At 47.4% G+C, this 22,429-nt stretch overlaps 1 protein-coding gene across 1 annotated transcript in view; it reads left to right on the top strand.

Annotated features, from left to right (window-relative positions):
- The first annotated feature begins 19,760 nt into the window (after positions 1-19,760).
- DCHS2 (dachsous cadherin-related 2) overlaps positions 19,761-22,429 on the top strand; it is a 105,361-nt gene continuing 102,692 nt past the window's right edge. The window contains exon 1 of the mRNA XM_063422056.1: positions 19,761-21,581. Coding sequence (XP_063278126.1) covers positions 19,761-21,581 — 1,821 coding nt within the window. The remainder of the gene's footprint in view (positions 21,582-22,429) is intronic.

Consider the following 22,429-nt stretch of genomic DNA (forward strand, 5'->3'; position numbering starts at 1 on the left):
TTTGAACTGCAAGCGGAGAAGATTCAGCGGATGCCACCCTGGAAATACCTGGGGCTGGAGATCGGGCGGCGGACCATTGTTCCGCAAAAATTGGCTATCCGGACATCAGTTCGGACCCTTGCGGATGTCCATCGACTCTGCGGAGAGTTGAATTGGGTGAGGCCCTGGCTAGGTCTCTCCACGGAGGATCTAGCACCCCTCTTCGATTTATTGAAGGGGGGAGATGAGCTTAGTTCTCCCAGGGCGCTCACCGCGGAGGCAAGGAAAACACTGGAGAAGGTACAACAGGCGTTGTCATCACGCCAGGCGCACAGGTGTGACCCCGGCTTACCTTTTCGGTTCGTGGTGCTAGGTAAGCTCCCACATCTTTATGGGGTCATTTTTCAGTGGGATTCGAACACCACACAGCATGACACCAAGGGCCACGGCAGGAGAGATCCACTGCTGATCATAGAGTGGGTCTTTCTTAGCCACCACCGGCCCAAAAGACTCACGAGGCCACAAGAAATCATGGCTGAGCTGATCCGCAAAGCACGTACGCGCCTTTGCGAGTTGGCCGGTTGTGACTTTGAGTGCATCCACCTCCCCATCAAATTATCCTCGGGCCAAATCACCAAACCCATGTTGGAAACTCTGCTTCAAAACAATGAAGCTCTACAATTTGCTCTGGACTCTTTTACGGGCCAAATTTCAATTCATCGGCCGGCCCATAAATTGTTTAATCTGGATGGAAATTTTGAATTGGCATTGAAGAGTGTCCGAAGTGCGAAACCACTCCGGGCCTTGACTGTTTTTACAGACGCGTCCGGGGCTTCTCACAGGTCAGTGATGACCTGGGAGGATCCCGAAACTCAGCAGTGGGACAGTGATGTTGAAATCGTTGAGGGTTCGCCTCAAGTCACTGAGTTGGCCGCAGTCGTCAGGGCATTGGAGAGATTTCCCGGACCGTTAAACATAGTTACCAACTCTGCCTATGTTGCAGGGGTAGTGTCCAGAGCTGATCAGGCAGTATTACAGCAGGTTTCCAACGACGCGCTTTATGCGCAGCTCTCGAAGCTCATAAAGCTAGTGTCCCACCGAGAGCATCCCTTTTATGTGATGCACACAAGGTCACACACCGATTTGCCAGGGTTCGTTGCAGAGGGCAACAGGAGAGCAGATACTCTCGCTGCTCCTGTGACAAAAACCCCGCTGCCTGACATATTTCAACAGGCACAGCTCAGCCATGCATTGTTCCATCAGAACGCACCAGCCCTGGTCCGCCGATTTCGCATCACCCGGCAGCAGGCCAGGGCGATAGTGGCTTCGTGCCCGTCATGCCAATCCCACTCTGTGCTGACCATGCACGCCGGAGTCAATCCCAGAGGGCTGGGAAGTTGTGAGATCTGGCAGACCGACGTCACCCATGTGGCGGCATTCGGGAGACTCCGGTACGTGCATGTGCCCGTTGATACCTTCTCGGGTGTGGTCTATGCCTCCGCACACGCAGGGGAGAAGGCTTCCCATGTCATCCAACACCTTATTCAAGCCTTCTCATTCATGGGCATCCCCAAGGAGATGAAAACAGATAATGGCCCTGCGTACACTTCCAGGGAGCTTGCAGATTTCCTGCAGCAATGGGGAGTTGAGCATAAAACAGGCATCCCTCACTCCCCCACGGGTCAGGCCATTGTTGAAAGGACACATCAGAACATTAAGCGGGTCCTTCAGCAGCAAAGACCAGTCCTGAAGGTTGAAAATCCACCGATCAGATTGGCACGGGCACTTTATGTGCTAAATTTCCTAAATTGCTCTTACGAAAAACCAGATCCGCCCGTTGTGCGGCATTTTAATAGCAACCGCGACTGGGACCTGAGTGAGCAGCATCCGCCGGTGACCGTAAGGTTTCCCGAAACGGGGAAAGTGGAGGGTCCACTGACGCTTTTGACGTGGGGGCGCGGGTACGCCTGCGTCTCCACTGATGCCGGGCCGAAGTGGATACCCTCCAGATGGGTAAAACCGTACATTGAAAAAAAGACAAGAGTCCGGGAAAACGAAAAGCCTCAAGTCGCCTCCGCGGCTTTCCGCCGTAGGAGGCGTGAGTCCAGTGACTCAGAGGAGGAGGAGCGATCAGAAGGCTGGGGGGATCCCTTTTTCGGTGATTTTCCACTTTGTAATAATTTGTTTTTGTGAGTTTCTGTTTAGATCCGACCACCCGAGAACGCCATGACCGTCAACGGCACAGCCAAAGGGTGGGGGATCTCCAGGTGGACCGGATCAATTCTTAAAACTGTTTTGTTAATTGTCTTTGTGCTTGTAGTTACAGTTGTAAGTCTTGGGCTGATAAAAAGGATGTTAGTAAATTTAATTTCGTCCAGCACACCACCACCGAAAGCGGAAGTCCACCGAGTGGCCATTGAGGAAGACCCAAAGATATTTGAGGAGGAGGAAGGCTTCGCTGATGAGGACGAGCAAGCCGAGCAGCTCGAAGTAACCACAGAGGAAGTGCGGAGCCTCCCTCACGAGCAATGGCCCACTCAGCAACAGTGGTTCGCTGAGTCCTACCCCAACTCTGAACACCTGGTGGACCCCCCTCAATTCGGACATCTGAGATAGGACTCACACTGTCAAAAATAAAAGAAAAGGGGGAGATGTGGTGGTGTGAATGGTTGAGCTTTCCCCATTTTGTATATTAAATCCTAGTTGGACTCTCCAGAGAAAGTTGGACAGTGTAAGCATGGACAAGCAGGTGCTGTGAAGGACTGTGTCAAGGAAAGGAAGGACAGACGAGGGAGAAGATTTAAAGAGAGACTTAAGAAAGAAGGAGAGGGTGCTGAAAGAAGGATATAGGAAAGAGAGTTTTGAGGCAGAGAGAAGTTGAAAGACATATGGGTGGTTTACCAAGTGGAATGGATTTAGATGTGTGAAAAAGTTAAAAGGCTGGTGGGTCCTATATTGTATGTTCTGTACAATGCTGTATGTTCTGTACACCCCCCCTTAACTGAAATTCATAAGTTGCTACATCCTCCCTACAAGCCCCTATTCTTAGCTCCCCTTGGTTACATGTTACTTTTCCCCTTTTCCCGCCTCAGTGTTCTCCCTCCCCTACCCCCCAATTGGTCCAAGGCTTGCAACCCCTCCCCTTATCTCCCCAGTGATAAGTTTTCATTGGTAGCTACAGAGAGGAACTCCCATTTCTCCTCCCCTACCCCGAGAGCTTATAAGCTGGTGCATTTCTTTGTTCTGTATCCAGTTCAGGCTGGGACAGTGCTCAGTTGGATTAAAGTTGTGGTTCCACTGTCTGGTTGGCTGGATCCTCCTTTCTGGCTCTCAGCGCGTCGCTCAAGTCATCCTACCGCCGTTCAGGCCTCTCCCAGGGCCAAGAACCCACAGGGCTGACCACTCCGCTGAGGGGCGGCTCAAATTACGCTTGCTCCGGTGCCTGGGCTGGCTCGGGGTGAAGCCAAGGGGCTTCGATTTCGGCACCGCGACAGTTTTCCTGTATGTTCTCACATGCAGTTTGTGTAAAGTCACTTATCTCTTTAAGTAGAAGAGGAACATAACTTGTATTATACAAAAGAGAATAAGTGTAACGTTCCCTGAGAACATTACCTTGGAAAAAATTAAAATGTCTTAGCCTCACATTTTGATGATAAGTAGTTATAGTCAGCTAAGCCGCTTGATAAGTAGTTACAGTCAGCTACTGCCTCTCTCTAAAAATGCATTTTCTTCTCAGCTTTTAGAAATAATTTTCAGTGCTTTTAGTTTTCCTTAGGCTGCTGTAATTTCCCCCTGTGCTGAGGCTGATTAGGACAGTGGTCACCATAGTGAGATGCCACTTTCCTCCCTCCTGCACACACCCTGTCCTTCCTCATTCTCAGCCTGCCCCTTCCAGAATGCAGGGAGTGCTGGGCAGAGACACAGCCACAACACTGTCCTCCCCACCCAGAGCTCTGCCCCTTCTTCCACTCCAACCAAAAGCTTCTTTGTCCCTGTCAGCTCATGAGCAGAATAAAATAATCATCTGTTGTTTTCCTCCTGAGCACCAGAGACCATCAGAGAAGTGAGTGTGTTACAGAAGAAGAAGAAATGTGTTTCTTTTTTTCCCCTTGATGCCTAGAAATTAGAAAGGGATCACCCGCAGGAAACTCTGGAGTTGTGTTTAGAGGGTCACGTCTTCTAAAATTCACTGCGGAGTTTGTATAGACTCTAAAGCTGTTTTACTGAGAACTTTGTTATTTCTCCTGTTTGAAAAAACCTCAACACTAAAAATAATAATTGTGATCTATAATTTGCCACAATGACACACTGAGGATGGAGTTGCAGTTTTCATATGTTTTTCTCCAAATAGTTTTGTGGGGTTGGTTGGTGGGTTGGTTGGTTAGTTTTTTTGTTGTTGGTTTGTTGTTGATGGTGTGTTGTTGTTGTTGTTTTTGTATTTTGTTTTTGTGGGTTTTGTGGTTTTTGTGTTTGTTTGTTTGCTCTTTGGGTGGTTTTGTTTTGTTTTGTTTTGGTTTGGTTTTTTTGCATGTGAAATGGGACTGAGAAGCATCACTGATTCACTTGATTGGATTTCTAAATTTGGGTTGGCAAGGTCAGTGCAGTTTGGGAAACAGAAATTCTGCAGCTGCTTTGCTCATTGCCTCCCTGCAGTGATCATTATCCCTAACAAATATACAGCCTGAGTAGAACTAGGCATAGCAGAGAAGTGAATCCTGCCCCATGGTGCTATGTTTAGTTCGTTTTCAGCGGCTGAACGACAGTAGTTGCTTGCAAAGCTTGTTTCTTACAAATCTCTGGGGGTTGCTAGGATGGTTTTGCATCTAGACAATTGGTCCAAATATTAGTATTGAAGCATTTTTGCTACTAAAACCCAAAATGTTTCCTACAGGGTTTAAGGTGGTATAAGTCTACCAGCCCTGGGGGCCAGGTCCCAGTTTGGAGGTTTTCTCACAGGTACTGAGGTAGGTCCAGCCTGTGCTGCTCCATACCTGTCCCACCTCTTCCCACCCTTTCCTAGGAACAAGTAGTAGTGACAGCATCTTTAGCAGGGCAATGGCAACTATTTGGAAATGTGCCCAGCTCTTTGGGCTGTTTGCTGCTTAATTATCCATCCCTGCCAATACATACTACCAAAACCTGGCCATGCAAAACCCACATAATCATCTGCTTTTCACTCTGGATATTAAGCTTGGAGAAAAAAAACACACATGCACATTCCTGAAGAAATAAATTTTGGGAAGCTAAATTTGCAGTTCCTATTTCACATTCTTTTCTCCTTCTAAATCAAGACTGTTGTGACTGTTGTGATATGCACTCTGTGTGTATGGTGATCCTTGCAGTTGCATCCCATAACAGGAGGAGGATAGGAGGTGTTCTTGTATTTGCTCTGCTCTGAAGTCTTTGTCTTGCCAAAATTTCTCCTTTGGAATTTTTCCCATATCTGGCTCATTGAAGCCCCGCATTTGTTTTCCATTAGTTGCCTCAGTTAATATGATGAGTTTCTTTATTATTATTTTTAAATACTGCATTTTAAATCAAAAAACCACACTCATTCAATGGTCTGATAAACTGGTGTTATTTACTTTCTTTGCCTCATGTTCTTCTTTTCACTCATTTTCCTTCTCTTTCTCTTTGATTCACATCTTTGAGCCAGCTTTGATCATGCATGTATCATTTAATGTGTTTTCCTGTGTGTGGTTCTGCACACAGAAACCCCCAGTGTGAGCCCAAGTCTGCTGTGAACACTGCCCAGCTCACCTGTGTGCTGGGAACAGGACACGGGAGGTACCAGGGACAAGATGGTGAAAAGAGCAAGGTGTGGTCAAGAAGCACTAAGACATTTGAGATAACTGGCTTGGCTGGTTGATTGACTTACTTTCCATCTATCTACATTTTCCACATCTGTTATGTGTTTTTTCTCCTTTGACATACGGAAGTAGAAATAAAAAGGGCACAAGAGAATAAGTATTGAGAAGTAATGGTGAAGTAAGATTTTTTTTCATGTGCTTTTTGTGTCCTATAAACCCACCACAAAAGTAGGGCCATAGGATCAAACCTCCCAAACTTCATACTATAAAGCTTCTTTTATCAAATCCCTATTTTTTCCTCTTTTCCCTTAGTAAAGATTTAAGCCAACAGATAAGTCTTGAGTCTTGCCTCATAGACCAAAGGTAAATAAATCCACCCAGCATACACTGGCAGAGAAATTTAAAAGTTACATTGTTGTCATGGCTGCATTTTCTAAAATGTCTTTTCTCTGCCAGTGCTTTTGGTCATAAGTCCTCTTTAGCACATTAGTCCTCTTCTGCAGTCACATTTGTGCCTTGAATCTCTCTAGTCATAACACGGGAGGTGGTTTCTACCACACTCAGTGGTTTTGTATTTCAAAGTATAATCAGCTACAATCAGTAAATACTTATTGGGGTGAGGCAGCCAGAGAGACTGTGCTGGGCATGCTGGGATGGGGTGTTTCAATTAATTCTGAAACGTTCTAACTGCATTAATGTACTGCTTCTTTCTTTCATGACCTTTCCTGATTCAGAAAGTGATGAACCAAGGGATCAATACTTGTACTGTCTAAACACCTGTTAAAAATTCCAGTTTGAACCATTTTCTCATTTTTGTGCCTTTGCCTTTTCTCTGTGTTTCTTCAAAGAGGGGAAAAAATCCCCAGGCTGAGATATTAGCCAAAGAGTTTTGTGCAACTGGAGGGAGGCAATAAGCAAAGAAAAATGTGAAGTGGCTTCTGAACTTGGGCATACAAAAGCTCCCTGCATTGAATGGCTGCTTTAGATGTAGGTTTTGAAGAGGGAATTGCACCTCCCAGCATTCTGGTGAGGCTTTTAAATACATTAATTGACAGGCAGAGGAAAAGCCAGGCACGGGTTAATAACAGAGGAGTAATTTAGTAGGAAATCAAAGTCTCCCAAGAGAGAATTTGAACAGTTTATCCTCCCCACAATAAATTTACTTTCCCAGTTATCTTCACCTCTTGGGGAGTTTTTTATTTGTGATCAGCAGCAATTTAATGTCCTTGGATATGTCATGCTGCTGTCCATGACAGGTGCATGGGAGAGCTGGCTGCAATCCCTGGATAATCGCCCCCGTACCTGCCTGGCCTCCATGCCCTGGCCAGAGGCAGCTCTTGGCGGGAGCCTGCCTATGTCCCAGCCTGTTGTGATTCACTGCCCAGTTCTTTAGTGCAAATTGAGGCAGTTGAGGTGAACTCACGGAAGCGTGAACTGGAGCAGATGAAATGCTGGCCTGCCTCCTGTCCTGTGGCTGCAGGGCAGCAACCCATGTGGAGGAGGAGCAACAGAAAGCTGTGAGAGGCAAGTCATGCACTGCTGCCAGGATGGCTAGGCATCCTCTCTGGACACATTTTTCTGCCCCAGTTTAATCTCCCTGGTGCTCAGGTCATTGCCCTTTGACTTACTAAGAGGAGTTTCAATGCATTTCCCCAACCTCAGCCTTTCCACTTTGCCATTTATTCCTTGCTTCATTATTAGCTGTGTTTGAAATAGGACACAGAGACATGTACAAGTGGAAAACCAAAGGAGAAGTCCCAAACTGTGCTGTTACTATTAATGGCAGGGCTAGCAGCCAGCGAGTTCACTTGGTTATGCCAAATCCAGATCAGACGGTACAAACCCTGACAATTTGGTATTATTTTCTGAAGAAATTATTCAAAGTCTATTTTCTAGTGGGGAGACAAGACAGCGTTTTGCATGAAAATAATAACTTTTTTTTAGCTGTTGAGCAAACACAGAGCATCTGCCTAATATATATATCCAAGAAAATGTAGGCAGAAAAAAGTTCATTTTGGAACTTAGTGGATGACATTTTGTCCCTTTAGAGTAAGTGGGAGATTTGCCATTGACTCCAGCCAGGCAGGCGTTTTACCCGAAACTTTTTACATATGTTTTTATATGTTATGATAATTCGAGAATGAACTAAAATAGTCCTGTAGAGAATATATGAGGATTGCTCTTCTCTGGCTTGAGGGGAGCAGTCTTCATTTATTTTGGGGTCCTTGGAAAGGAATATGGATGGGAGAGTTTTACTACATTAACAATACACGCTTCATCTTGTATCTCTGTTTTGGGTAATCCATCAACAGCAGCATAGCCCCGAGTTAGCTGAGATAGGAGCACAGATGGGAAGAAAATGTTTGAAACCAGATCTGAAGGAGGCTGAGGTGATGTTGTCTGGATGGGGCCTGTAATCAGCAGAGAAAACAGAGTATCTTGCCCTTTGAGGGTGTCTATCTTGGGTTGTTCCAAGTCTGTGATCCAAAGGCCTAGTTGGGCTTCCAGCCTCATTCTGGCTGGATTTCTAAATGCTCAAGAAATCATTAGTAGCCAGGAGAAGTTTGCAAGGTTTATTTGTTTGTTACCTGGTGTGAGGAGATTCTGAAGAATCCTTGTGGACACAGACCTTGTCACTTCAACCAGGCTTCTGCCCGCCAGCATCAGGTTTCTTCAACACACTCCTTATGAAGATGCATCTTCTACCTGATGAGAAACCGATACCCATGGACATTATAAGCCGTTTTTATCCCCTGTAAATGCACGATGCCTGGGCTCCACAGTCTGCCTTGGCCACCTCTTGCCTTGATTTAAATATGTTAGTTTTGGCCTGGGAAGTTCCAGCAGTCCAAGGGAGTTCGTTCTTTCCTGGCTCAGCCAACACTTAGTGCTGGCCCTCGGCCTGGAAGGCTGCTAACGTAGGAGAGAAAAGGGGTAGCTGGAGAGCCATTTTCTATTCAAGATCCTTGACCTGGAAACGTCCATTCTTGTCCTGGTCAGAACATCTCCAGGGGATGAATAAGCGGTTTGGAACTTAGGGAAGGAGAGAAGGAGGATGAAGTTAATGCCATGATATTTTTTGTTGCAGGACTGTGGTTAGCAGGTAGTTGGAGGAATCCTCAATTATTGTAACTGCATTTAGCTTTAATATGCAGTGAAGTGACCACCTAGAGAAAATAAAACCATAGCTAATATAAAGCCCATGTAAATGAGAGCTGAGCAGATATGATACAAATAATTAGTAGAATAAAATTGTTGGTGATTCTGTTGACTGCGAAGTATAGAAGTCCCAAACTTTTACTGGCAGATCTGCCTTGCCCAGCTCAGTTGTGAAAGCAGTTGAGCTGTTTGGATGGTACTGTGTGCAAGTAAATGTGCTTGTCTTCTCAGAGCAGCTTGGGTGTCTTGCTGTTGCCATGGTATGACTAATCCCAGCCACGATAATTTGCTTCCATGTAGTTGAGAGACATCTGTATTTCCTACAGCGGATCCTACAGTTATGACTACATGGCAGTCACAGCAATTAAAAAGGTGTGGTTAAAATTAAAAGATGATTTAAGTGCTCATTGCTAAAGACTTGCATCTGTTTAGCAGCCTAGCAGGGCATAGTTTGGAGAGGTTCAGATTTTTCATTTCCCTGATACACCACTGAGTCCTGAATTCTGGCTGGTACAACTGCTGTAGCCCTGTCCCTTTAACCTAGGCAGTAATGGCATAAAATTGTTGCAGTAAATAAAAATTTCATATAAATACTTTAGTGTTCAAGCAAAGAAACCTATGGGAACATTTCAACTCGTTCTGATTTCCTTTAAATATTATCTTGGCCACAAAATACTATTATTTGTCCTTGCAATATGATTTTTTTCCTGGAATGCTTTAACACAAATTCTCTTGTATCATATTGTCATGTATAAATTTTTGTGGTTTGGTTGATGTTCTGTTTTAAGTCTTTTCTAAAACAGAAGGAAGAAAAGTAGCCTAAAATAGCAATTAGAAGAGAGATTTGAGGGCTATTAATTATTTTCTATTTCTGTCACTAGCTTAGGTCTCAGCTCAGCATGCCTTGAAGTTGCAGGAAATGTTTTATTCATTTCAGTAAATCTTGGTTCAGGTGCATTTAGTCTGACCTTGGACAAGTCAGGTGCCTTCTGTGCTTGGGACTGAAAAGTACAAGTTCTGCTTACCCCTCCAACGGATCACTATAAAGCTTCATTCATTTACATCTGGAGGGAGCTTTAGGGCTCATAAATGAATGCCATTTCTAAAGTAAAAACTATTATTTCAATGCAGATGAATTCATTTTACCTTCCCACCAGCTGCCAACAATCTGTTTAGTGCAATGAAATTCTGACAGCCTGTGTCAACAACTGAAAGTAGCTCATTCATGATAGAGAGAAAAAAAGAGAAAATTCAGACCTGAACCCTTCCCCTAGCAGAGAATAGCTTGGTGTATGAAAACAAAAATTTTGTCTGTCATTTCAAAAGGCCTTCTCATAAAAGAAATGCACGTTAAATTAAAACTGCTGTTATTTTTTCATTCCATTGCACTATGGACCCCTCCTGGCTCTTGATGAAGAGTGAAGTGAAATATCGCACGACTGAGCTACAGAGAAAACAGCAAGCTGTTCCAAGTGCATAAGCCAAAATGAGCATTCGGAGAGAGATCACCCTGTCATGAGCTCATGCTGGCAATATGTTTTTTTCTATGGGTGTAAACTGAGATTTGAGTCTGAGAGAGACTCCAAATTCAGCCCTGCAGGAGCCCTTTTGTGAGTTTTGTTTTCTTTAGAATAAACGAGGATGTTGTGAACTGCTCCCAGGCCTAGAAAAATACCTACAGCCACAGCAAATTTGATGGCCTCCTCCCCTTCCTTCCCCACCATGCAGCAATGAACTGCAGATGGAGTCAGAGAGAAAGCATGCAGATTTTACTGAGGGGACAATGTCGTTTTGCCCTGTGTGATTGCTTGGGTTTGTGTGGTGGTCTGAGCATTTTCCCTGTTTTCATGTGGGAGAATGTAGGCAGATGTAGCTTTGTGGTGGGCAGAGGCAGGGACGTGCTGGTCAGGACTGGGAAGATGAGAGGCAGAGTGAGTCCCTCTGTGAGGCAGGCACAATCTGGATGGAACCCGATGTCCCTGACCCTGTGGGAGCCCATCTGTATGATCCCAGCCCTTCCCATGCAGAGTGGGAAGCCAGAGGTAGCATCCCAGAGGGATGTTCTTTCCTAGAGAGCAGCCCAGAGGGTGGCTGTAGATACAGTCCTTCCCTGGTTTGTGCAAAAGGGAAATAATGATCTGGGCAGAGCCCAAAGTCAGCAGACTGCCCAGTTTCTCTCTTCTCTGCATTTTCAGCCAAGTACTGTGCTGTAGAGGAACAATGCCATTGGAATTCACTAGGATCTTTTATGCCCTCAGTGCTGGTTTGTTTTTGCTAGATGTGAGCAACACTGGGATTTCTAGTATAAACTGCCCCTTCCAGGCAGTCACACATCCCTCTGCCTGAGGTATACTCCCAGCAGAGTGTGATCTGCTGCACATCTTGTTCTAGACCTAAACACTTCACAATTCCTTTCAACAGTGTCATATCATTCTTATCAGTAAAGTCTGAAAAGCATAGCATTAATTCTTTTCCTGGGTGACCTAAAAAAGGCTAGTAACTCTTGTTAGGAAAAAAATGTATTTAAAATTGGATGCAGTTTTCTAATCCCCAAAGTCTTCTAATCCACCCAGTTTTAGAGTATGACTATGTCTGGGGGCATCGTGGCACTGGGAGAGGCCACCCCAGCTGTGCTGTACCCAAGGCATCTACTCTGATGAACATGTTTAGGAGTCCAGTTTCATTTTCCTGATGGCATTTTTCAGTGCAGTTTAGAGACGAGATGCATTTTGAGTTATTCTCAAAGAAGCAGCCATAAACCCTTTGATGCAGGAATTCAGAAACAATGTGGTCAAGTCAGGCATGAACACATGGCAAATGTAATTGAAATACTAAGCTGGGCCTTCAGACAGTTCTTGCCTAAAATTAGCTGTAGGAATTTAGTCTTCCTATGATATCTTCTTGTTCCTGTTGTCATATTCTAGTGCATGAATGTACATGGGTTTAGAAGTCCTGCATTCCTTTTACAGATGCCTACCAGTCTTTCTTTTTCCTCTAAATACATTACAGAAGTTTATCTTATGCTTTATTTAAAGGCTTAAGAAACTTTTCCTTCCTATCCTTTTTGGCTGAGTTCACTCTGAAATACACTGATTTCTGTATTTACTGCATTGTGATACATGGAAGCATTGCAACCCATACCTAAGGTTATGTTAAAGGTAACATAGTCAAAGATGTGAATATTCATGAATATTCTAGGAGTGATTAAAAAACATTTGGAAATATATTTCTGTTGACTATTTTGTGGTGGGGAACAATCTGCTGTGGGTAACAGTGTGATGTCCATGTTTGAAGCTTTAAAACCACTGCTGTGATGCTGTGATATCAAGCATCTCATAGCTGACATTTCCACCACCAGAGCAGAAAATACATAGCTAAAAAATTGGTAAAAGCCTGTGTTGCTTTATTCTTCACACACACACACACACACACACACACACACACACAGAGACACACACACACACACAAAAACCAACAACAACAAAAAACCAAAAACCCAACAAAAACCCCAAAACCAAAAGTCAGCAGTGAAATCTACAACAGGCTGGGAAAAGTATGTGGGGAAAAAGAAGCTCAACCCACTGCCTTGGGATGCAGGAAGTGTAGGTTGCATTGCTGATGCTCTCTGTGAATGCACACGTGCAGTGAGGGCTCCTCAGGGAGCTCCAAGGACTGTTGGGCACTAGAAACTGATGGTGAGATGGTTGGGGTTTTTCCAGCATATAACCCTGCCTTGGGTCTGTGATTTCAGGCTGGGGCCCCTTAGGGTGGTGCTGTGACACCTCCATCTGAACAGCAGGTTCATTTTACCTCAGGGGTTTCTGTCCATTGCAGGATGTAAATGTGCCCTACCTTTGTATCTGCCTCCAGTCCTCTGTGGTTCGGTGATTATGAGCTTTCTCAGCCCCATGAAAATTCTGTAGTGATAAACTCTATTAAAAAAAAAAAAAAGTAATTGGATAATTCAGTGACAGCACTGTAAAAGTAGGATTTCCCCCTGCTGACATGAAGAGGCTCGAGGAAGCTGTGAGAACTGCTTTTAGATGCATCTTACATGACCTAAATTAAAATAGGCAATCAACTTGTCTCCAGCACTCAGTCTGGCTCACTTTCAATCAAATAGGATTCATTAATTAAGATTTGTGCAAATTTGTTTTCACATCTAGTGAAAATAGGTGCCTATTGAGAAGGTGCTAGGTGCTCCACTGCCACTGACCAAAATGACACAAGCACAATTACCCAGCAACAGTTTACTGACAGCTGCCAAGACAAACAAACTTGCAAAAGGAGGTAACACAAACATCTGCTCCCCTATGGCTGCTGGAGGGTTTTCACCCCATCCAGCCACACCTCAAACTGTCATCTCCACAAAGAAATACACAGTACTGCATAATACTGTGAGCCCCGAAAACCAGCAGGTCAGGGCACTTATACTTGGACAAGCAGGATTGCTTTGTTCTTGTATATTTACAGCTTTGTCTTAATAGACTCTTTAAGAAAACATGTGAACCTTTCAGGAATGTAACTGTGGTAGTGTCAGCTGTAGCACAGCAGCCAAAACTCAGGCATCAAAACTTTATGAAATTATCATCTGGAAGAGGAATAGAAAGCCTCAAAACTGCTGGTGAATTCATTGCTTTTAGTGTTTGCACACATGAGAGAGAGAAAATAGCCAGGGGCATTAATTCACCCGTAGATTATGGTGTATTTCACTTTAAAAACCAAAGCTCTTTTCTGATTTACAGCTATTTAAAATAATTACTTAGCTCAATGCAGCAAGGGAATCAGCTGGCAGAGTGGCTTAGCATATTAAGATACAGCTTTATGTGTAGACCCTCCCTCCTCTCAGTGCCACAAGCTTGAGTCCTCAGCAGGGACCTCAGCTGATGAAGTGATAGCAGCAGGTTTCCAGTCTCAAGCACACTGTGTGGGCTGCTCTTCTGCGATCAGGGCAGCTGCCCTGATCAGGGAAGTTGGATTTTCATAGATGTGAAAGCCAGCAAGGAACAGCCTAATCGTTTAGCCTGTCTTCATTTTATTTGGTTATTCCTGCCTAAAGCCCTGTCATTTGTGGCTGAAATAGAACATGTCCGTTAGCTGTCTAACCTTGATTTAAAGACTTCAAGTTGCAGAAAATGCATCCTATCCCACAGCATGCCATTGCAATCGTTCCTGCTATGTGCATCTTGTTTGCAGCTTGAACTCTGTTAACAGACTTTTAACTTCCAACTACTGTATTTTGGCTCGCTGGCACCACTAGTGCTGTGCACAGTGCAGGCCAATGTTAACATTAGCTAACTGACATCACTGAAGGAAATCTGGGAAGAGCTAATTCAGAGCAATGCTCTTCTTGGTGACTTCTCTGTCTTCAGATATGGTTGCAATGGTTTTGTTTTGCGTGCTCTGAGCCAGCTCTTGATTTTCAAAGCTTCAAAGTTTAGAGAGAGATAGACTGGAAAGCACAGTACATGCTAGGATATGATATCCTGTAGATATGGAATAACCTCTATAATGCTGCACTCACATCCCTGATTTAAGACGCTGTATCCAAATGAAGATTATCTGGATTTGGAGCTCCTGCAAATGTGTTTGGTCATTGCATACTTTCAGTATCATCTGCAGTTCAGACAAACACATCAGATAACAGGATTTAGTCCCATTTTGTTTCTCATATCTGTATCTCTTTTTCTTTCACTCTTTTACACACATAGAATTTGACTACTGGATCTGATTGCAGGCTGTGATCGATTATTGTCTGAGAAAAGTTGATAATTAGATAATCTCATAAATTGTATATGAGAATTCAACATAGTAGTCAAGGGAGATATTATATCCAAGGAGTATTAAATCCAGCCTGGGATGTATTTTTTTCATACTTACTGGAGCTACCCTTCAGGTTTTAGAGAGGCCACTAAGGTCTGGATTCAGCAGTGGCAAGCAGATGGCAAAAGACAGCTTTATGTGGAATGTAACCCATGTAGTGGGAAGCTCTTGCGTGTTTATTCCTGGCCTGTAAGGGGGAAACCTTTGCCATCCTAAAGGCATTGCTCCAAATCTGCATCAGCTTGTTGACATAACAGACAGCTAAAGAAAGAAGCCTTTCTTCTGTTTTAAAGATAACCACATATCATGTTAATTACAAATGAGACAGTGAACATCAATCAAATATGGGGTCTTTTACTTTTGGATAAAATCTTATTGCTAGATTAATTAAATCTGTGACCAAGTTTATAAACTAAATATAGGTATAGATATAAAATTGGTTAGGATGTCAAAATCTGAATGAACACCTACCTAGTAGAATCTAATTTAATTATGTTAATATTTAATATTTTATTTGATATTTTCTATAAACTTTGTTCATAATAAACGATCAGTTATATATATTGTGCATAACAAGCAATATCTTCATTCTGCAGCAGATATTGGGATAAATTTAACTATGTGTAGGACACAGCCAATTTTTTCAGGCAAATCTAAGTATATTTGAGCAATCATCTTGACAAGTGACACTTGGATTTGCAGCTGGGAAGGTGTGTAGAAATGGAATGGGATTGGCAGCAAAGAGATTAATGAAGGTCCATAAAATGGAAACACAAAATTGGGACAGACAATTAAGTCCAGTTGACAGTATATGGGATAAGTGGACTAGAAATAAAGTTAATGTGAAAATATTGATCTGAGTAATCCTACTTAGATGGTTATATCTGAGTGACAAATTCTGAAGTAATTGCCCACAGAAGGCAGCATAAAGATGCTGTACAGGGCAGAGCAAAGACATTGTGATTTATCTGGAATGAAACTGAAAAACCCGACTACTACTATCTGTACTAAAAACAGTATGAAAGTCTTTCTTACCTTTGAAGACAGAGTCAGGTATATTATTTCCAATCAGATTCTGGCAAACTACATAATTCTTCATCAGAGAAGATAAAGCATCTATTATTTCACAGCAAAAGGAGTTCAGTAAATTAGCTTGTGATTAAGAGTTAAATGATGGCTACCAGAAAAAAAAAAACAAAAAACAAACACGCTTAATTACATTTCTCTGTATTTACAAGGAGAGCAGTCCCTACATAGCTTTTTACTATAGTAACTGTGACCAGCCTCCATGTGGTCACCAGCAAATCTTTTGTGCAGCTGACACTCTTTCAAGGAGGTGTTGCTGAAATCGATATGCTTGTGCCTGGGGAACTGTAAATAATGAAACACCTGATGCTCTGCAAAGTTAACGCTTTCTCCATATATCACATATTACAGGCTGAATATCCATAGTGACCTCAGCCAGTGAGGCTGGAGACAACATCCTTCCTTAGATCCAGCTGCAATAGTTGAAGATATTAGTGCTTCCCCACAGCACAATTTTTCCAGAAAGCTAATTTGTATGGGCGTTCTGTAACCAGCATAGGAAAAAACAAATCGCTGGGGTTAATGGAAATTATTGTTTCAGCATTGCTTAAACTAATCTCTGTCCTTAAACTAAATCCGCAGAGGATCAGGGAACACCACCTGGTGGGCAGAAATGGAACCATGATGCCCACTGGCTGAAAGACAGTAACAAGCAGCTGAGACCATGTTGTCTTCAAACAGCAGGAAATAACTTCATGGAACATTTTTCAGGTTTTATTTTTTTTGCTTCAGCTCTGTCTGGAGCAGTTCAGCCGCACTGTGCCCTCAGCTGGCTGCTACCGCCCATCTAATGAGCGCTGGAACGGATTCTGCAGCGCTCCCGCCCTGCGTCAGCCCCAAGTCAGGTGGTTTGGCTCAAACTGCTGCTGCTGCTGAAGATGGTTTGCAGTGAGCCAGCGAGCAGCAGAAAAGGAAGTGGTCATACTGCTTTACCACCTCAGCCCTGTCTTCAGCATGGGAGGGTCAGATCGGCTGCAGCTGTTACATAGGCGAGGCAATGTTTGTGGGTAGAATTAACCCTGTTACTGATAGAGCTTCATGGTTGCAACAACACTGTCTCTGTTTCAGTCATCTTTTGCACTCTAGTGTCATACCCAGCTTTAGTTTGCTATAGTTTAATTCTCCCTGAAGGAAAAAGAATTTCCAATTAATCCAAGGGGGATTAAGCTATAGTAAACTCTGATTTGCAAGTATGGGCTGATTAAATTTGAGCAGTGGATACAGCTACCCCTTCCAGCCTCCCTCCTTGCACCTTTCCTGGAGGTTGGGTCTCTGCCACAGGACAGCTGAATTTGGCATGTGGAGCTGCTCAGAAGCACCAGAGTTCACTGCCCTGCATGGTGGATTAGAGGGGTGCTCATGTAGGGTTGCATGGACACAGAGGGTTTGAAACTTCAGTGGCTTGAAAGTGGATTCTTATGTTGTTCATCTGCCTGCAAAGTCAGAGGTGGCCACCTCCAGGAATGGAATGGGAGAACAGTAGAAGTATTTTTCTGCTACCTAACTGAGCAGGCTGGCTTACCAACAATCCCTTCTAAACTGGAATGCTCACACATTTTGTGTACGCTAACCAACATCCCTCATCTTCAAATAATATGCTTATCCTCCTGTCCACCTTTTACACTCTAAGGCGTTGTAGATCTGAGGAGCTGACAAGTGTTTTCACTATGAGAGCGATCTGTTAAGGATGTAGGAGGTGGCTAGTGCACTAAGACTTTGACACCGTGCATCCCTAGGGATAATGTAATTGTGGAGCCCAGACCCTCCATGTCTTAGGAATGTCAGTTCTCTTTTTTGTGTAGGTCAGCATGTCACTGAGAATATTGGGAACAGCAAGGGCAGCTAAATATAGCCAGGAGATGGCAAACATCTCCTCAAGATTTAGAAACTTCTGTTTGTGATTTGTGGAAGAAAAGAATGAGGTCATGAACATGGCAGAGGAGAGGAAGAGAAAATGTATAAGAAAGAATGGAGGAAAGAATAGACTCGAAGGCAGAAACACAAAGAAGGTGGAAGAACACTTAAGAGGTAAAGCTCATGCTCAAAGTAGGCAAAACATCCATAGTGTCCCAAAGATGTAGTATTTCTGGAAACATGCTGTAGTTGAGCAGTGCTTTCATATGACTTTACTTCATATAAAACTGTTAAAGTGCCCTGGTTTCACAACATACATGAATACTGCCAGAACCACAGATAACTACATCACTCTTATTTTTCCCCTGCTCTCTTTATGTGTGCTGTATCTGAATACAGAACTTTGCTCTTTTAGGCACTGCCTGACCATGTCAACAGCAGGTTTTGTTTAGTTTTTCAGTGAATGTTCCTGATTGAGCATGAGTCACGTGTTTTCTTAATGACAGCATGGGCTGCATGGGACATGGCTGTTTTTCCAAACTTGCTGTGATTCAGTGGAATTCAGGCATTTTCATATTGAACATCTGTGACTTGGGAAGGATCCATGTGTTTTCTCAATGAATATGAACGAAGCTGGCAAGGGCCTCTACACTTCCTTCTTGCTTCTATGCTAGTAATTATCACAGTGTATAAATATACAGAGACTTTCTCAGAATGTGCCTAAGATCTGACAAGATCTAGCTTTGCTCTGCCCCATTTCTCTGTGTAAGGAGGCAAGTCAGATACAGTGGACGTAACCTCATGTGTTCCCTCTCCTGTCCATGCAAGTACACACATGCAGTAGGACTTCTAAACTCACTTTAGAACCTAGTTCTCCCTCTTAACCTGGATATGTGGTATTGTATAGGTTTCAAAAATGTTGGGGAAAAAAAAACCTCCTCCCCTTCTCACTGTTGCAGTGAGTTTGCTCCCTCCTCAGAGCGCTGTGGCAGTGTACTCGGGGAGTTCTTCCACGACTTGGAAAAGAGGCAAATAGTAAAACAGCTGGCCTCTCAAATGCCCCTTCACAGGAGAGGACTGAGCTATAGTAACTCCTCCTGGTACTTACTGTCTTTGCCCTGATTTTACTTATCTGTCCTAGGATGAATTTACTTTTCTCTGAACAGCTGTTAGATTCTTGCCAGAAAGGTGAAATTAGGTTTGTAAAGGGTAAGTGGGAACAGCAAGAGACAAGTAACCACTGAAGTATTGTACTTGGCTTTCATGGATAGATGGATGGTTGGTACTCAGCATTTATACAATGCTGTGTATTCTCAGTGTCACTGAAGAAACATTCATTCTTAGACCATTCTGAGATAGATATGGGAGTCAGGAATAGTGGTAAAAGAAAGAAGTTCTGGCTTTACTGAAACTGATTGAAGTTTCTACTTAAAGCTTTCTTCTGGTAAATGCTTTCCTGCCACGCTGAGTTGCTATTTACTGACCTAGTGCTAGGATAACAAGCAAGCCTTTTAATGGAAAATGAGGACCAGAATATTAAGGCGAGACAAATCCTTGTTGAATTGTGCAAACTCGTTTATCCTCGCAGATTTCTGTTTCATTTAAATTCTTCTCCTTCACGAGACATGCCTCTGCATCTAGAGGCAGCCCGCGCCCTAGCCACACTTCGCCCCATCAGCAAGAAGCCAGCTAATTCCAGGAGTAATCAATTTCGGCGAAGACCTCTCCGAATTCTGGGCGGCACCGGAGCAGCGCCACACCATCCCGACCCAGCGCGACACGTCCGTGCGTGGGGGACGCGGCCGCCCCCGGGCGCTGGCTGGGTGGGCGGGCGGCGGCCCCAGGGCTGCGGGGGGGGCGGCGGGGCGGGGGCTGCGCGGGGCGGCGGCAGCGGGAGCGGCTCTGCCGCCCCCTCGCACACGCTCGTCCTTCCCATCACCGGCGGCGGCGTTCGGGAGTTGCTCCCGCGGCGGCGAGGCGGAGGCACCTGCGTGGCGGTGGCGAGCAGCAGGGCGAGGGCTGCCCGCGATGCCGGCTTAGCGGCCAAGCATGGCGCGGCGGCTGCGGGCCGGCAGGTGCCGCGGCGGGCAGGGCGGCGCTCCCCCGACGGAACGGGCGCTGGCGCTGCTGCTGCCGCTGTGGCTGTGCGCGGCGGGCGGCGACGCGGCGCCCGTGTATAACCTCAGCCTGGCCGTGGACGAGGGGCTGCCGGCCGAGACGCTGGTGGGCGACATCCGCGCGGGGCTGCCGGCGGGCGCGGACCCACCGGGGGGGTTCCTGCTGTCGGAGGGGAGCGGCGAGTCGGCGGTGCTGGCAGACTTCCACGTCCAGCCGGAGACGGGCATCATCCGCACGGCGCGGCGGCTGGACCGGGAGCGGCGGGCGCGCTACAGCTTCGCGGCGGCCACGCTGCGCGGCGAGGTGGTGCAGGTAGAGATCGCTGTCATCGACGTGAACGACCACCCGCCACGCTTCCCGAAGGACAGTCTTCAGCTCAACATCTCCGAACTCAGCCCTCCCGGCACCGCTTTCCTTCTGCCGGCTGCCCGCGACCCCGACGCCGGCCGCTTCGGCACGCAGGGCTACGCGCTGCTGGAGGAGGACGGCGCGGCGGGGGAGCCGCCGCTCTTCCAGCTGCGCTATGTGAAGCCGGAACCGCTGGAGCTGGTGCTGTTGCGGCGGCTGGACCGGGAACGGGCGGACGTCCACCGGCTGGTGGTGGAGGCGTGGGACGGCGGCAGCCCGCGGCGACGCGGCCGCCTGCGGGTGTCCGTGCGGGTGCTGGACGAGAACGACAACGCGCCCGCATTCAGCCGCGGCGAGTACCGGGCGAGGCTGCGGGAGGACGCGCCGCCGGGCACCGCCGTCTGCCGCCTGCGGGCCACCGACCCCGACCTGGGCGCCAACGGCGAGGTGCGGTACGCCATCAATCGCCGGCAGAGCGACCCCGACGGCTACTTCTCGGTGGAGGAGCGCAGCGGCGTCCTGCGCCTCCGCCGCCCGCTGGACCGCGAGGCGCGGGCCCTGCACCGCCTGGTCGTGGAGGCGCGGGACGGCGGCTCCCAGCCCGAGATCTCCAGCGTCCTCGTCTCCGTGGCCGTGCTGGACGTGAACGACAACCGGCCCTCCATCCGTCTGCTCTACCTCACCGAGACCGGCGGCCCGCGGGTCTCCGAAGGGGCGCGGCCAGGCGACTATGTGGCCCGAGTCTCCGTCTCGGACGCGGACGACGGCGGCGATGCGGAGGGCGCGGAGGGCGGCGGCGGCATCGCGCTGGCACTGCTGGGCGGCGACGGCGCCTTCGCGTTGCGGGCGGCCGGAGCCGGCGTCTTCTTCCTCTGCGTGGCGGGGCCGCTGGATCGCGAGAGCCGCGACCTGTACGAGCTGCGGCTGGTGGCCACGGACGGCGGCGCGCCGCCGCTCTCCGCCGAGGAGCCGCTGCTGCTGCGCGTCGCCGACCTCAACGACGAGACGCCCGCGTTCCCGCAGCCCCACTACCGCGCCGCCGTCTCGGAGGCCGCCTCCCCCGGCACCGCCGTGATCCGCCTTACCGCCTCCGACGCCGACGAGCCGGGCTCGCCCAACGCCGAGGTGCGGTACGCGCTGGAGGGCGACGCGGCCGCCCTGGCCCTGCTGCGCATCGACGCGCGGAGCGGCGCCGTCAGCACCCGCGCGCGCCTGGACCGGGAGCGGCAGGCGGCGCTGGAGCTGCGCGTGGTGGCGCGGGACGGCGGCGTCCCGCCACGCGCCGCCGCGTGCCGCCTCAGCGTGCGCGTGGAGGACGCCAACGACAACGAGCCGCGCTTCGAGCGCGCGGTGTACCGCGCGCGCCTGCCCGAGCACGCCGCGCGCGGCCGCCGCTTCCTGCAGGTGAGACCCGCACGGTCCGGCACGGGCCCGCACGGTCCAGCACGGGCCCGCACGGTCCAGCACGGGCCCGCACGGTCCGGCACTGTCCCGCACGGTCCGGCACGGGCCCGCACGGTCCAGCACGGGCCCGCACGGTCCGGCACTGTCCCGCACGGTCCAGCACGGGCCTCACGGTCCGGCACGGGCCTCACGGTCCGGCACTGTCCCGCACGGTCCGGCACTGTCCCGCACGGTCCGGCACGGGCCTCACGGTCCGGCACGGGCCCGCACGGTCCGGCACGGGCCTCACGGTCCGGCCTCCGGGGCCGCTGCCCTGGAACGCCGCGCTCCATGGCAGCGCCGCCGCGCTCCAGCACTGCCGGGAAGCAGGGAGTGCGGCCGCTGCTCTCGTACCGCCATCCTCACGAGTGTCCTGAGACACGTGTTCCTTGTCCCGAAACACTTGTAGCGTGGGTAGTGAGCACAGAAGCTCAGGTTCCTCAGAGGGAATCAAGTATCAGCTCTGGTTAAACCTCAAAGGTAGTTAAACCAACTGTGATACTTCTGAGGACTTGAGATGGTCTTCAGAGAGCCACTAGGACTCGTCCCCGAGGGCAGCATGACCTAAACTGAACCAAAGAAAAGGGCAGACAGTGTAACACACAGTGGCTTGAAATTAAAATGCACTTCAGGGTCTTTGTGATGGTTCTTGAGCTTTCTGCTAACGATGTGAATCAACTCACCCTGCCTTTGCAGGACCGATTATTAGGACATTAGGACCGATTATTTCTCTATTAGGACAAATCGGTCTATTAGGACCGATTTGTCCTAATAGAGAAAAATGTTCTACTTGTCCGTAAAACTCTTTA

This window comes from Prinia subflava, chromosome Z (assembly GCF_021018805.1).
Source record: "Prinia subflava isolate CZ2003 ecotype Zambia chromosome Z, Cam_Psub_1.2, whole genome shotgun sequence".
NCBI classification, from domain to species: domain Eukaryota; kingdom Metazoa; phylum Chordata; class Aves; order Passeriformes; family Cisticolidae; genus Prinia; species Prinia subflava.